This window comes from Mercenaria mercenaria, unplaced genomic scaffold, assembly GCF_021730395.1.
Source record: "Mercenaria mercenaria strain notata unplaced genomic scaffold, MADL_Memer_1 contig_3234, whole genome shotgun sequence".
Classification (NCBI taxonomy): domain Eukaryota; kingdom Metazoa; phylum Mollusca; class Bivalvia; order Venerida; family Veneridae; genus Mercenaria; species Mercenaria mercenaria.
Window position 1 is genome coordinate 50,538 of NW_026461355.1, and position 15,397 is coordinate 65,934.

The following is a 15,397-nucleotide window of genomic DNA, read 5'->3' on the forward strand; positions in this document are numbered from 1 at the left end:
AAGTCTTGTCATTCGTTTCCAGTCTAAATTTCACATCAAGTTTGAGCTATGATTCGTAAATTAGTGTTAATCGTTAGTCATTTAACTGAATTAGATCAGTCCATCTTAGCTCCTCCTCGAATTTATAATGTAACGTGGAAAACTGTTTTCCAGAATCATGGAGAGAAGCTATGGTTCCTCCTATAACTCGAGCCCTAATAATTATAGACTGATTCCCCTTGCTAGTTGTGTATGTAAAACACTAGAATGTAGAATAGTTCTAGGTTAGTTTGGTATCTATAAACTAGTTTTCACAAAAGTGTAGCACAACTCAATCTGACTAAAGTACTTGATCTTCTAAACAAAGATCTGAGAATGACCCATTCACATTCGTCTTCTGTATATTTTGGATTTCCAATATTGCTATTTTTATTTTCGCAAATCTATTTTTATTTGAACCAATCAGACGACTTGTTCGAATGTCAAAGGGTAAGAAAAATGTATAGTCAATATAGGGCTTGAACCCGGGACCCCTCGTTTCCAGAGCAAGTGGACTACCGACTGAGCTAACCGGCTGTCTGACACATTATGACATAAGAATTGTAAATATAAAAAATCAAGGCTAACTATATAGATTTGCAAAATGTTGTAAGTTAAGCTTTGATTGGCTAGCGAATGGGTCGTCAGAACGAGGCTATCAATAGCTCGTTCTCAGATCCTAAGCGTAGCGAAATAGGAGATGTACTTCAGTCAGATTGAGCACAACTGATCATCTTGTTCGACTGGAAAGTTTTATACGTGATGCATTTGTCAAAAAATGTTGTGTCTGTCTCTTTCGATTTAGAAAAGATGCTTATGATACAACATGGAAGTATGGTATTATAGATTACCTTGACTACTTAGGTTTATAAGGTCGCCAAAAATTGGGTTATGCTGTTATGATTGTTACTAGTAAATGAAACAGTCTGCAACTGTTAAACTTGATTACTAAAATAATGCGTTCTAACAACTATGAAACTGCATTCATTCTATTGTAGTTTTGAGACTGAAATCGTGTGTGTGAATATTGTTATTTAATTATTATTATTTTACGCAATTTAGCATAATTTTGGAACGTATACGCGTACTGAAATAGCTTAAACCAATTTAAACTTCTACGTCCTTGTCTTGAATAAAAATGATGCAATTTTATTTACTATTAAACCCGCTGATTTCTATTTAGCACCAGATCTACGACTTCAGTGCTTTAAAAAGGTTAACTTCTGTCTATTTTATTCTGCAGTTTGCAAAACTCGCATTTGTTGCACAAAAAGGGAATAGTGAAAAATCTCTTCTCCATTTTATTTTTGTAAACGCTGAAAACAGAATACATGTATATTGCTTTGTTATAAATTTGAGTTTTGTCCAACATCTTAAAACAACAAACAAAACCCTGATAAAAATCAACAACGGTCTTGAAGAACATGTGAATTCAGTGATATGCAGTACTTTGTCAATTCTTTTTGATAAGAAGTACATATAACTCTTAACTCAAAAATATAACAGTATTGGAAAGCTGTGCTATTTCCTTCTCCCTACTCCTATAGTAAGATAGAGGCCGATTTAATTTAAAGTTGTGCCTCCTTCTCTGCCCCTTGTCTCCTTAAGAATTAGATAGATAAAATTAATTTTAATGAAGACATGATACAGTCGGAAGTTAGAAGAAAGATGAATAATCAGATTTTTAGCTTTTAGTCTTTAGCTATATTACACATGTAAGGAGAGACACAGCTACTATACTTATTTTAGACATAAAAGTAGTGCATAGTGTGCATACGTCACAGCAATAATCGTATTTTACTACAAAGAGGAAACAGTACTCTTATATTCTAACTGCAAATATAGAAATTCAGTTTTATAATATATATGTAGCATTATTCAGATTGTGTGACTATCACTTGTTCCGTTCACACAAACGTTTCAGTAGAACATATTCCGCAGATCAGTTACTGTCAAGTGTTTTAAGAAAAGGTTGTTTATTTTGAATAATTATGCTTATAGAATTCAGACTTGTAATTACATGTACGATTTTATTTTGAAGAATTTCAAGAGAAGCTGGTCAAACGATATGAAAAATACGTCAGAAGGGTATCTTTATTGCCCCGCCAACCCAAAAGACATCAGAGGAATGTCAGTGATGTATATGTTCCTCCCTGGTTGACTGTAGAAAAGAAGAATGAAGATACTAATGGTTGGGAGGAAGTTCAGATTTTCATGCACGAAATATTCAAAAATAAAGAAAAGCCCGCAAAATACATCTACGTTATCGGAGAAGCTGGCTCAGGGAAAAGCACGTTTTGTAAAATGCTGGTGCACTTCTGGTGTATCGCTCATCAGTTTCAAGACTGCAGTTTAGATGAATCTGACTTAGTGAAAGAAATGAACAGCTTTAAATTCTTATTTTTTGTTTCACTTCGACACTGTTCCGACTGCGGCAGTATCGAAGAAATGTTAGAGAAATCATATCGTGATCCTACGCTCAGAGATATTTTACAAAACGACTCCGATAAATGTCTTATTGTACTTGACGGTCTTGATGAATGGAACCCTGATAAAAAACATCATTCACAGTTCCTGACACCAGGGCTTCCGGGACGTGAACTCGACGCGGATTATACCATTATTACAACTTCGAGACAATGGAAATTTGATGCTCTGTCAATAAGTGATAGCGAAGTTGATAAAAAAGTCAAGCTAAATGGAATTGATGAATATGAAATGAAAAACCTCACTGAGAAAACAGTCAAAATGTTAAATGACAGCTTTCAAGAGAGTAAAAGTGCAGAAATGTGTAAAATCGATCTTCAAAGCAGACACGTTTCCGAAATAAGCCATACACCGTTGATTTTGCAACAATTAATTAGTCTATGGTTTGACGATAAACTTCGAGATAATTCGAAGTATGCTATATACAGTAGTATGTTAGCCCTTTTTCTTGATTGGAAAACTTTCAAGACAACAGAAAATCAACAATGCGAGATAATCGCCCCAGAACGTACGACCGATTCGCCACTGCCTGACTATTTGTGTGATTTCCAGACCTTTCGTGAAAACACATTTGTGATACAGTACCTTTCACATTTAGCTTACGAAACACTGTTTGACAAAAATAAAGAAATCAGGCTGGCATTCAGTTACTTAGTACTTAATCGGCTGAACATACCACATGACGTGATAAAGAATTGTTTGCACGTTGGTATTTTAAAAGAAGAGCAAAGCGTAAGTTTGCATGCAAGTGTGCGTCAACAATCATCATTTTCTTTCTTTCACAAGTCAATGCAAGAATATCTAGCGGCAGTGTATGTCGCTAGCAAGTTCAAAGAAATGCTAACGTCTCGGAAATCATTGCAGAATGATGAAAATGATCTAACAGAAATCTGTAGAGAGTTTGTGGGGAAATATTTCGGCAGTTGCAAAACGGCTGTTGATATTTTAGAACAGTCTAATGTGTTAATGATGCTTTGTGGCTTAGAGCCAAGGTTACTGACAAATGTTAGTGAGTATATCTATAACGTAACACTTGTTGACGAAACGATTATTGAGGAAAGAAATAAAGCACAGACACAATACAGTCTGGATCATCATAAATTTATCAGAGATATTCAAACCTGCATTTTTAAGTGCACCGAAGAAGTTGTGTCAAGTGCGAAAAATGTTAACTCGCCTGTTTACATTTCCGATCTTTACGTTTTTCGTTCAACGGATTTGCTACGATATATCCAATATATTACTTTGAAAACTGTTCTATCGATAGAAGTAACTGACGATGGGTTAAGCATAATAGAACGTGGTACAAAAACATTTTCTCTTGCCGTTGAATATCTTACAATATGTGATCACTTAAAGGCGGTGAAAGCTAGAATAAGTGATGAGAGGCTTTATAGGAAAGTTGCTCAAATACTTGAGACAAATGTTTCCACGCTTGAAACTATCAGTTTGTTGAATATAGACAAGAGAATGATACTCTTTCTTGTTTTGATAATACCGAAGATGCGACGATTAACTACGCTTCAGCTGAATAGTAGTGCCAATGTGTCACAGGATGTTTGTTTATCGTTGTGTACAATGTTGAATCAGACTGCAAGTCTTCAGCATATATCGCTCGGAATTACTTGTGAGAAAAACAAACAACACCAGTTAGACCTATCAAACCATACACATATTCAATATGTTGATTTTATGTTTTGTACTTTCTATATGGGCAGTTGTAACACCGACAATCTAGAAACGTGTAAGCTTGATATTATAAGCGGTGCCATGATGAATCAAGCGTGTACCACTTTATATAAAGCCTGTAAATTGAAACATCTTGAGCCTAATGGCGCAGTATCTCTAATGTTTAACTACATAGAATGTAGAATTATTACCGAAAGTCTTATCAGACTGTTGCCATCATTAATCAGTCTCAGTACTCTCACATTATGGGACTTCTATTTTACTGACAATATTATCGCATGTCCGAGTGATATGAAGAATCTGAAAGAAATAACACTTATTTCAGTAGCAATGAGTATGAAAACGTGGTACAAGTTTATAGACTGTCTTCCTGAGCTTCCGCAAGTAGTAAAGGTAGAAATATCTAACATGGATATAAGAGGTGGGACAATATACGACAAGGAGACAATACTTGGCTACGTCATGCGTGATAAAAGTCAAGAAGCAGATGCACGAGCGTATGTTAGAGAAAAAACAAATTTATTTCGTGTGACCAGCGATAGTTACCTTTTGTTCTGTTTTACTGCCAAGAAATCATGACTCCGACCATGGATTTATCATAATGCAACGTATGCTAATGTATGCAGGCAAATTCTGAGATGTTGTGCAATTCGGAAGAGTTGACAGTGTTCCATGAACAAAAGAAGTACAACATAAACGTTTCGTACTAAACTTACATTACAGAATGTCTTTTTAAAATTCTACATGTTTAATTAGTGAAACAAACATACTTACAGATTTATCCAGTTAGTATTCATACCATTTTATAGCATCTTGGGTTCATGCGGTATCAGTTGTAATGATGATAATAAAAAGTCAACATACGTACAAGTACTTCATGGGTTCTAGCCTGTATGCGAAAGTCAAAATCCCCTATATATAAACACTCGTGTATAGGTATCGCATGGTATTATGGCGTTTTGAAATGTAAACGAACGAAAGATTAAGTCCATTAACAGCGTTTCCGTTAGTGCAAACTTTATGTCCTCGATGGCTGAGTGGTTACGCGCTCCGTTTCGTACATTTTCGTCGGGAGTTCGATTCCCAAACCCATATACGTTTTTATTTTATTTTATTTTTAAAACTGCCTCTAATTTCTTACTTATCGGTTAGGGTTAAGAAATACAACTGCCATTATTAACACGCAGTCATGTTTAAATACACTACGCTTTAAACATAATGTAATGTAAGCTCTCCAGTACAACGGGTTAGATCTAAAAAAAATGACAATCTTACACTTCACTTTAAATAGCATTGCCCTGCAATAACTTCAGTTCTGATTTATGTAAAAATGTTGCTGATTTTATACAAAAATAAGAATAAAGAATGAATTAGAAACTGGAGAAAAATAATCTTACTTAACGTATGTTTTGATAAAAAAAAAATTGGACAGATGGAAGATTCGAGCGTTCAAAAGTATCGCTACAAAATGGGCGCTTTTCTATCCACACATCACACTGTTATCTAACTTCGCATATCTTTTATTTCAAACGAGAATGCTACTGACTGTTTTTTTTTCCAAAATGCTAAAAATAGTATCGCCATAATACTGTGCGGTACCTATATAGTCTATATGGTATACATGTACTAATTATGATAAAACGTCTACTTAAGAAATAATAAGTTCCCAAACGTGGTTTAACGTAGAATAACCCGAGTTTTGAGTTCTTATGCGTAAGAATATATCACGAAGGCCGTAGGCTTAAGTGATATATTGTTTCGCATTAGAACGAAAAACTCGGGTTATTCTACGATAAATCACACTTGGGAACTTATTATTTCGATTCTAACACGACATACTAGCTTCTAGTATCAACAGTGTTAGAAAAAATGGTAACTACTTTTTACGGCCGTGCTACGCACCTGAATCGGATGACGTCATTGCACGTGAGTGGTTTATTGCAGAATAACCCGAGATAGATTTTGCTCTACATGTATGTAGGTTATTTGCTTGTCGTGTTAGAATGTTTAATAATCATGCAATACAATATCTGTGAAATAGAAGGGATTTGGTTTTGTTTTAATCACATATTCATACCTTTAAAATCTATTCATTTTTATCATTTATATCAAAAACATGTTTAGTGACACTTTTTTTTCTATTTTCCATACCTGTTCTTCAGATCAACATGGTAGCCAAAGGTAGATTTTTATATTTTCTGCAAAATTTAGTAGGTGTAACTTTTAACACGAAACTACCTTTCAAATCTTGAAGAATGAGTATATATATATAAATAAACGAAATCGATTTGGCAAATACTAATTAACCCATGTGATGTTATTTATTTTTTCATAATTTACTTGCTCCGGCACAGACTTACATACTCTAATGTCTCAATTCAAAGACTGTCTCCTATATTTTGAAAAAAAGTTATTACACTTTGGTAATGCAAAACAATTCTGTTTTCATTCCCGCGATGTTGATTACGTGATTAAGGATCATAAATCATACCTTATCGTTAATCACTTGCTAACCTTGTACATAACTTTTAAATACTTCTTTGAAACCATTATATTACATAAAGATGTGTTTTATAGAATGATGACTATCTTTATTAACAGTGACACAAATCTTCTTCATTTGTGTGTTGTCACGATCAATGAGATTTGAAAGTAATGAGTGTATTTTTTAGAAGAAAGACAAAAAAATTAAGACACAACAGGTATGTTATTCACAAACAATAATTTTATAGTAATGACCATATTTTAGACTAAATCTGTCCGTTTTAACGCGGTATGATACATTTACATTGTACATTGTCTGATGATTTGTAGCTTAGATGTGTCTATTATTGTGCATGTGATGCACAAGTCTGTAAATAAATTTTAAAAGAAATCGTTGTAGTTTGTTTTCTTTCGAAAATCTTATTAATAAGAAAATCTTAGCCAATTTCTCTCGATAGTCTGCTTTACTGTGAAAACACTAATACACCAGAAAAACAAAACGACTAAAAGTATCTAATAATTTTAGATATACTGTCCTCTCAGAAAGATATGTGTCGTATATAATGTATGTCAGTACGTAAAGTTAATAGAAAATTTAGTACAATTTCTCGGACATCGTCGAATAACCACGCCGATGCCTTATAACGCTACCCTATATGCGATGACATGTAGAGTAGTGTACACGTAATAAGGCACCCAGGGGTATCCGACAGTGAGTTCTCATAGGCTGAGCTTATTATTGTAAAGTTTTTCCTTAAAACTTTCAAACTGATGGTAGGGAGGAAACCATATGCAGCTCGCTTACGGAAGGTCGGTGGTCCTACCAAGGTGCGCACACCTGCCTGGAATAATGCCTATAAGAGAATTTGGGGGTCTTCCTCCAACATGGAAAGATGAATATATATAATAGGGTTATTATAACAGTAGCTCGATTTGGGATTCTATAGTCGGCTAGAGTGGATTTTTGCCAGATCGGATCTCACTGCAAACTGGCCGATCACATGGCAAAGCACAACGGTTCAAGAAAGTACAGACTGAATGCTACCAAGTACATCATGCGAGCTTTAAGTATAGCAGCGGTCTATCGCGATATATGATTACAAAGCTCTAAGGCGCAAAACTATATATAAGTAGCGAAGCTGTCAGTACAATGACAATTTGATGAAACGATAAAGATCTCATGACAAAGTATTCCTAGCAGTTGTGCCACAGTGGTTGTTTGTCCAGAGACTTGTATAACGAAAATGTATCTAATCATCTCTAAACATCTACCCAGGTTAACACGTAATGTCGTACTGTCTTGCGAGTGTTTACCAATATAACAACAATATATTGCTTTTAGTAATATCCCATGGGCAATTTAACCTTAACCATTTGTTTGTAAATGGTTATTAAAAATGATTTTTTCTCCAAAAAATAACCAAACATTTGTCAGTGACAAATTATTCAATCCATGATCCGACAGGACCTTGGAATGTAAAGAGTTGAGAAATATTCCTTACTGTATTTCAAAACTTTGAACTAAACATCTGGATTGATTTTTAATGGTCTATGCACAAAGATTTTTGAGAATGAGTGGTTACGGGTCTAATTTCAGACGTTTTACGTCATTTTACAAGAAGCACCAACACCTGTGATATATGTAGCACAGGCGCGTCGCGAGGCATCTGGTATTTGGGCGACGTGAGCCATTGACGGGGTGGGTGTGGGAGGGTGTCCCCTCACAGGTTGTGGGAATATCTTTTGCTAATTGCACCATAAATGACACGATTTCCTTGCATCTAGATACCATACAACCAATTATAAATATCAAGACGTTATTTGTGCCAACTTTACCATCAAGCTCTATTTAAGCATTGTTTTAAATAATTCTGAAAGTAACTGAAATTTCAAAACGTTTCATTGTCTTGAAAACTGTAGATTTATCATTTATAAAACTGTGCAATTGCATCGATGTGTTGGAAGCTTATAACACATTTAATGAGCTTTGGCCTACTCTTCAAGCATCAATCATCGTCAGAAAATATTGAACCACATCTACATCTGTACGTGATGCTGTCAAATTTGATCATTATATAACGGTGCGCAAGAATAAAAGATAAAAGAGAAATGGAAAGTAAAGTATATAAAAGATTTGGACAAGTGCAATATAGGAAAAGTAAGGAAATAAAAGTAAAAGATTGCCCAGTTGAGACATTCCTCAAAATACTATACGTGCTGACCTCTCCGGCTTGCGTGGCGCTACCAGAGAAATGTCCCCGCCGGCGCGGCTCAGGAGTCTTATCATTGAAAATGCCACAACCACGAACCATTCATAAAAGGTGTAAAAACAAGAAAGAGTGATATGAAAGACAAATAATGCTCGTTTCTTTTTTATAAAATGTAATTGCATATATATTCTACAGATTACTAACACTTAAAATATTTTTACTTGACGTGCTTTTGACATATTACCTGCTTCACATTCATTTGTAGCACAGATTTTGTCGGCGCTCTGCACTCTTTAACAACGTTTGAGTATAGACAATTAGATCGAAAAGTTTACTCTTTTGCTCTATTAAATAACGAGAGGCCGCCCCGCCACCAAAAAGCTAATCCCCCAATTAACTTATTGATTTTTGACACTTGGTGATTCCGCTCATTGACAATACACGTGTCCATGCTCACGCTCTTTCGATTTCCGCCTCTCTAATTTTGCATGATCGCAGAAAGTTGATGAACAAATCTTGACATTTTCAAAATATTTGAAACTCCCTCTTGCCGTTATACTGGCCGAATTATCGCGACGCCTCTGTAAACTAAGCATTGTACCTGAATGCCATATAGTGTGTGGCAGCCTTTGTTCTTACAGTGTACCATTGTTCAATATGTTCACATTTTATATGTACTTTTAGGTGTTCCCTCTATTAATTCAGAGTTATAACACCGATGCAGCCATATCCAACTAACAACTGGCGTACTACTATGCAATGATTTTCACTGTTAAGACTACAAATTGTTGCAAATGCCAGCAAGTGATATACCGTTGCTTTTCTATAGTCTTTAGCTTACGTTGTTCGATGGTGAGATATTGTGATCACCCTCCGTCCGTCCGAAAAAAAAAAGTTATTGAACCTCCCTTCTTCAGCCATGTCCATAAAAGTTACACAGAATGTATGTGTCCGAAGATCAAGTCAGTGTTGATACAAGCAGCTATGGCCCGTGCACATGTAAAAAAAATGCTTATTTTACTTTACTATACTTTACTATCAAGCCACATTTCTTGAAATGAAAATCGGATGTTTATAGTCACAAGGTATCTGGCCGTCAAGATTGTTCCAGTAATACCAGCGATATGGACATTGAATGTGTATAAACGTCAATTGTCACTTTAACAATACGTGAGAGGCCACATTTCTTGAGCAGTTCTTGTGAAACAGACGTATATAGCACAAGTTAATAATTGCCGAGGTAACACTGGAGACTCTGTCTATGCTTTTGTCCAAATTGTCATATTTGGCATTGCCTTCACATAAGCAGCCACATTTTTGGGGAGCAATCTTTTTTTAAACAGACTTAAATTGCCACAAAGTGTAACCCACGATAGTAATTGGAAACAGTTCAAGTACCATGCCTTTATCCAAATTGTCTTATTTATATCATTGCTTCAGATACCCGGTAGATGTTTTTAACTTGGTTTTGGTCTCACTCCTCTTACGTCATCTACCATGATTTGAAAAATTCTGATTTCGATCTCTCCCTCTCCCCCTCTATCTATCTATCTATCTATCTATCTCTGGATACTGCCCCAGCAAACACACCACGTTGTTACAACGTTGTTATGACGTCTTTTCCTGACGTTGTAACAACGTTGTTTTTTGGTTGATAATGAAAGGTGCGTTGACGTCTTGTCACAACGTTGGAAAGACGTCTTCTTTGCAACGTTGGAAAGACGTCTTGTCCACAACGTTGGAAAGACGTTGTTATTTGGTTGATAATGAAATGTGTGTTGACGTCTTTTTCACAACGTTAGAAATACGTGTTTTTCACAACGTTGGACAAACGTTGTTTTTTGGCTGATAATGAAAGGTGCGTTGACGTCTTTTTTGCCACCTTGGAAAGACGTCTTTTTCACAACGTTTGAAAGACGTAGTTTTTTCTTTGATTGTGAAAGGTGTTTTGACGTCTTCTGCAGTGTTGGAACGACATATTTTTCACAACTTTGGAAAGATGTATTTTTTACATTTGAATGACATCTTTTCTCAATGTTGTTTCGTCTAAAAGCACACAAAAAACCCAACAGTCTATGATTTTAAACAAAAGTGTACTGAATAATAGAATAGTCACAAGACGTATCATAACATACTGGGTCTAGTAAGAAAACATACTAAATATGATTCAACTGAAATGTTTTAATTAAAAAGTACATATACCATTCAATCAAAAATAAATTTTGTTGATGCATGTAATCTGTAAAAAGAGCTGTTCAGGGACAGCAACAGTCAATCGACTATTCAATAGCTTTTTAACAAAATATTTCATCAATGAATACAACGATAAACACTTGTGGAAATGGGCAACCATTTTGCTTGAATGTAATAAAGTGTCATAGCATATAAAAACAAGAGCTGTCATAGAAGCAGCATGTTTAACTTTTTTAAAACTTGATACTAAGTGAAGAAACATTATCTTGAATTCTAGCATAAAACTGCTGTTATTGTCACTTTTCGGGGGTGTCTTAACAGGAGAGAAAACGTGTATTAACTGAGAGATTCTCGCGCTCACATGCTGTTGTAACACCTTTTTATTTATGCGCGTTCCGTGGCAAAGCGTAAACGTATTACGGCCCCAAAACGAATAATTCAAAGGGAAATGACGTGAACATGATAAAACAAACTTTACCGCGCATTTCATGGGAATTTAATGACGTTGAGGGACAATATATTCATTTACTTGGTTTTGCGTTTTATGCCAGAATAGCGTTAGCCCATTTTCGTGTTATAACATCTACAGAATCCCTCGGGAATCATTGGTACCTGGCTTGGGTACCAACCAATCCCTCGGGATTCTGGAGATGTTGTAGCACGAAAAACATGCGTTATCCCTACACAATTACTTTATGTTTGAACAAAAAGCATTGAATAATAGCCATAAATGAGTGAAACTGCCTAAAATTCCTTTAAATAATTCAAGAAATACTGGTTCGATACCACACTTCGGTCTGTGAAATCTGATCTTAGATGCTGACAGAAAACAAGTAGGATAGCTCTGCATATAGTTTGTACAGTCTAGCTAAAATCTTAAAGTTACTCACCCACAGTTTGGGTGAAATTTTTCAACATCTTCCTTTCAAAAAGTTTAGCAGAGAATGTGTATTTGACACACAAATGTGATCTAAAACGGTTGAGAATAAATTTAGATATTGGTAAAAATGCAACAGGAATGTAAATTTTCTGCAATATTTCAAATTTAGTATACTACATTCTGCACAAGATTTATTGTTATTTAATGGAATATCTTGCTTAATCATTCCAATAAGTTGACTGAACCAATTTCCAACTCCAAAAAAGACCATAATTTATCAAACTCGTTGACAGAGTTATCTGCTCTTGCCTACAGATGGAAATCATGATAGTAAGTAAGTAAGTGTTCAAAGTTTCAAAGCCATGTGTCAAATAGTTTTGACAAACACGTACTTGTACGCAAACTGAACCAATTTCTAAGTACAAAAAGGCCATAATTCAGCCAAAATAGTTGACAGAGTTATGAACACTTACTTACAGATGGTGATCATATAATAAACAAGTGTTCAAAGTTTCAAAGCCACACATCAAACAGTTTTCACAAAACATGGACTGGTAAGAAATTGTACCAATTTCCAAGTCCAAAAAGAGTCATAATTTAGCCAAAATACTTGTAAGAGTTATGTACTCTTACCTACAGATACAGACTATGGTATAATAATAATCAAGTGATAAAAGTTTCAATGTCATATGTCAAACAGTTTACACAAAATATGAACTAGTAGGAAATAAAAGGTACCCTAATTCAGCAAAAGTCCTTGAAAGAGTTATGTGCCCTTGCCTAAAATTGGATATGGTGATGATAACAAGTGTTGAAAGTTTCAAACCTTTATCCCGGAAGGTTTTGCCAAAATGTAAACTGGTACCAAAAACTTAACCAAGGTGTGACGCAAAGCTGATGCCGTATCGAGTAGGATAGCTATTCTTATAGTTCAAATAGTAAAGTTATAAAGGTCCAATTGCGGCATCTTTTATGCAGTTTCCGAAAATGATTTTAATAAAAAATCTTGCAAAAAAGTTCTATGTAGAACAATCTAAACAAAATACATTTTTTTTCATATATAACTTTCAGCCAGGTCATTTAATATTGATTTATGTGACAAATTATTTTAATTATTCTCAAAAGTCTGTCCATCACTTAGCTTGAGACAACATTAACCTTAACCAACAAATTCTTGATTTTGCCTTGTGAATGAGTAATCTAATCCATTCACAAAAATATTAAGAATAAATAAAGTAAAGTTTAAGTGTAATGGACTGGCAAAACAATGAACAAACAACTGCAAATTTTTGAAAAACAATTCATTGTGCAAACTTTTTTTTCTCGAGATATTATTTGAAATATCTTCACCTTGTAGAATTTTAAATTATCTGAAAAAAATTCCAATAACACTGTGCATCCAGAAAATGAATTGGATACAAGTTCTTCAGTTTTGTATACATGTAAAACAAAAAATCAAACTTAACTTGCACTGTTTTCACACATTTCATGTATATCACTTTTCAGCTGCATTTAACATTTACTGAAAGATTCATTTTGTAAGTAGAACTGTTTTGCATTTAACACATTTTAAATTCAAATGTTTGTGTTTTAGAGCAGATTACACAGTATGTAAGTCATGATTTCTGCTATTTCACTATTTCAGATTTCCTTTTGAACTGTATTTCTATCTGATAGTGCATATATCAGTCACAGGCACTTCTCCCACTCCTAGCTCCCCTTCCTGGTCCTATGTCTACGCATGCTGAAAATATACATTTTAACACACATGTAAACTTAAACGTTTTGTTAAAAACTAGAAGATGATCACACATATTAGAATTATGTATAAAGTAAAATGTATGGTAAGGTGACATAAAGTTAAATGTATGGTAAGGTGACGGTGTATCATTTTTAATGCATGACATACTAATTTCTTTACTTTATCACAAAGTTTATACGGTAATACAGTGGATGGGATAGCGCCGATGTCGTGAATTCATTTGGGACATACAGAGTTTTCAAAATTTCTGGAGCCCTGAATACATTGGACGGGTTCATTCAAATGCTAGAATTTCTATTCTTACTAACACCATTCTCACGTAAGTATGATCAAATATCATTTCTTAAATATTTACCCTTCAAGATCGAAAACAATGTTGTCCTTTCTTCTCCCAGTTTGCTTTTCCTCTGATGTTAACATGGTCATTAGTTTCATTGTCATCAACCTGTGAAACAGAATGAATTTGGTGATAAAAAGTTAATAAAAAAGGTACAATTTGAATCTATATCACTAAAACTTAAATCAATAAGACAAGTATGCCAAGGAGCAGAGTGTTGAGCCCGCCAGCTGTCAAGTGGACCTTGGACCTGGTTCTTGCGCACGACACTCCGTCTCATAATGGTAAACATTCATGCCAAGTTACATCAAAATCCCACCATGCATGAAGAAGAACTGCTCTGGACAAACTTCAGTATGACCGTAGGCCTCTTAACTGTGACCTTGACCTTTGAGATAGGAACATGGGGTTTACGCATAGCACACCTTCTCACTTAGGTAAACATTCATGCCAAATATAAACAAGATTGGTTCATGCATGTATAAGTTATGGTCCGGACAAAATCAGACAGACACAAGCACATACATCGAAAGTGGCGACTATATCGAGCTCACCGTAAGTGGGTTCAACAAAAACTTGACACAAGACAAATACAACTCTTGCATAATTATTATTTTTCATTCTCTTAAAGTATTCTTCTAAATTTAAAACATGCACAAAAATGCTTGTGAAACACGATTCAGATGAGTTTCAGTTAAGTTCACGCATATTTTATTCAAGAGGAAGTAAAAAACAGGTAATAAATTTATGGAAACTTTATTCCAATATTACTTACTTATCAAACACCATGATATCCTTGTACAGCTAGAAATTGTGCCACTGGCCCATGAGTAAGTGTTGTATATAAGCAGAAGATAAAGATTCTATTCACAGTCCCTCATAGATGTTCTTCCAACAGCAGACAACATGGAAACCTGTCAACAGCAAAAAATTTCAAATTAGAGCTACTTTGTAATAATCTACATTTTAAGCACACACAACAGTAGTACACCCATGCATAAAATAAATTTTGAGAATTTACTGTCTTGCATTTTAGATGTAAACAACCTTGAATCAGTTTCACAACTAGTTTACGGTTAACGTTTAGCCTACTAGCAACAAGTGATTCTGCCTTTGCGACCAGTGCAGACCAAGATCAGCCTGCACATCTGTGCAGGCAGATCATGGTCTGCACTGTTCGCTATTCAGTCAGTAAATTTTCAGTGAACACCTATTCGAAAAACAGATGGTACTGTCCAAACTGAACGATGGATCAGTTCATTTTAGAAACTTAGCAGGGTAAAGGTTAATGAAAACTTATGCCTGACTAAACTCAGACATACCAAAGTCTTTGTAAA

The 15,397-nt window shown here is 34.9% G+C and overlaps 1 protein-coding gene and 1 long non-coding RNA gene across 2 annotated transcripts in view; one reads left to right on the forward strand and one right to left on the reverse strand.

The window, feature by feature from the left end:
- The window catches only part of LOC128552861 (uncharacterized), a 50,114-nt gene extending 43,045 nt beyond the window's left edge, over positions 1 to 7,069 (forward strand). Inside the window, exon 6 of the mRNA XM_053533932.1 lies at positions 2,060 to 7,069. Coding sequence (XP_053389907.1) covers positions 2,060 to 4,773 — 2,714 coding nt within the window. The 3' untranslated portion in view covers positions 4,774 to 7,069. The remainder of the gene's footprint in view (positions 1 to 2,059) is intronic.
- Positions 7,070 to 13,037: 5,968 nt separating this feature from the next.
- On the reverse strand, positions 13,038 to 15,152 carry LOC123544716 (uncharacterized). The gene is made up of 3 exons (XR_008369189.1): positions 14,836 to 15,152; positions 14,079 to 14,168; positions 13,038 to 13,705 (listed from the first exon to the last, which is right to left on the reverse strand). It is a non-coding gene; the product is annotated as an uncharacterized LOC123544716 (long non-coding RNA).
- Between the last annotated feature and the right edge of the window lie 245 nt (positions 15,153 to 15,397).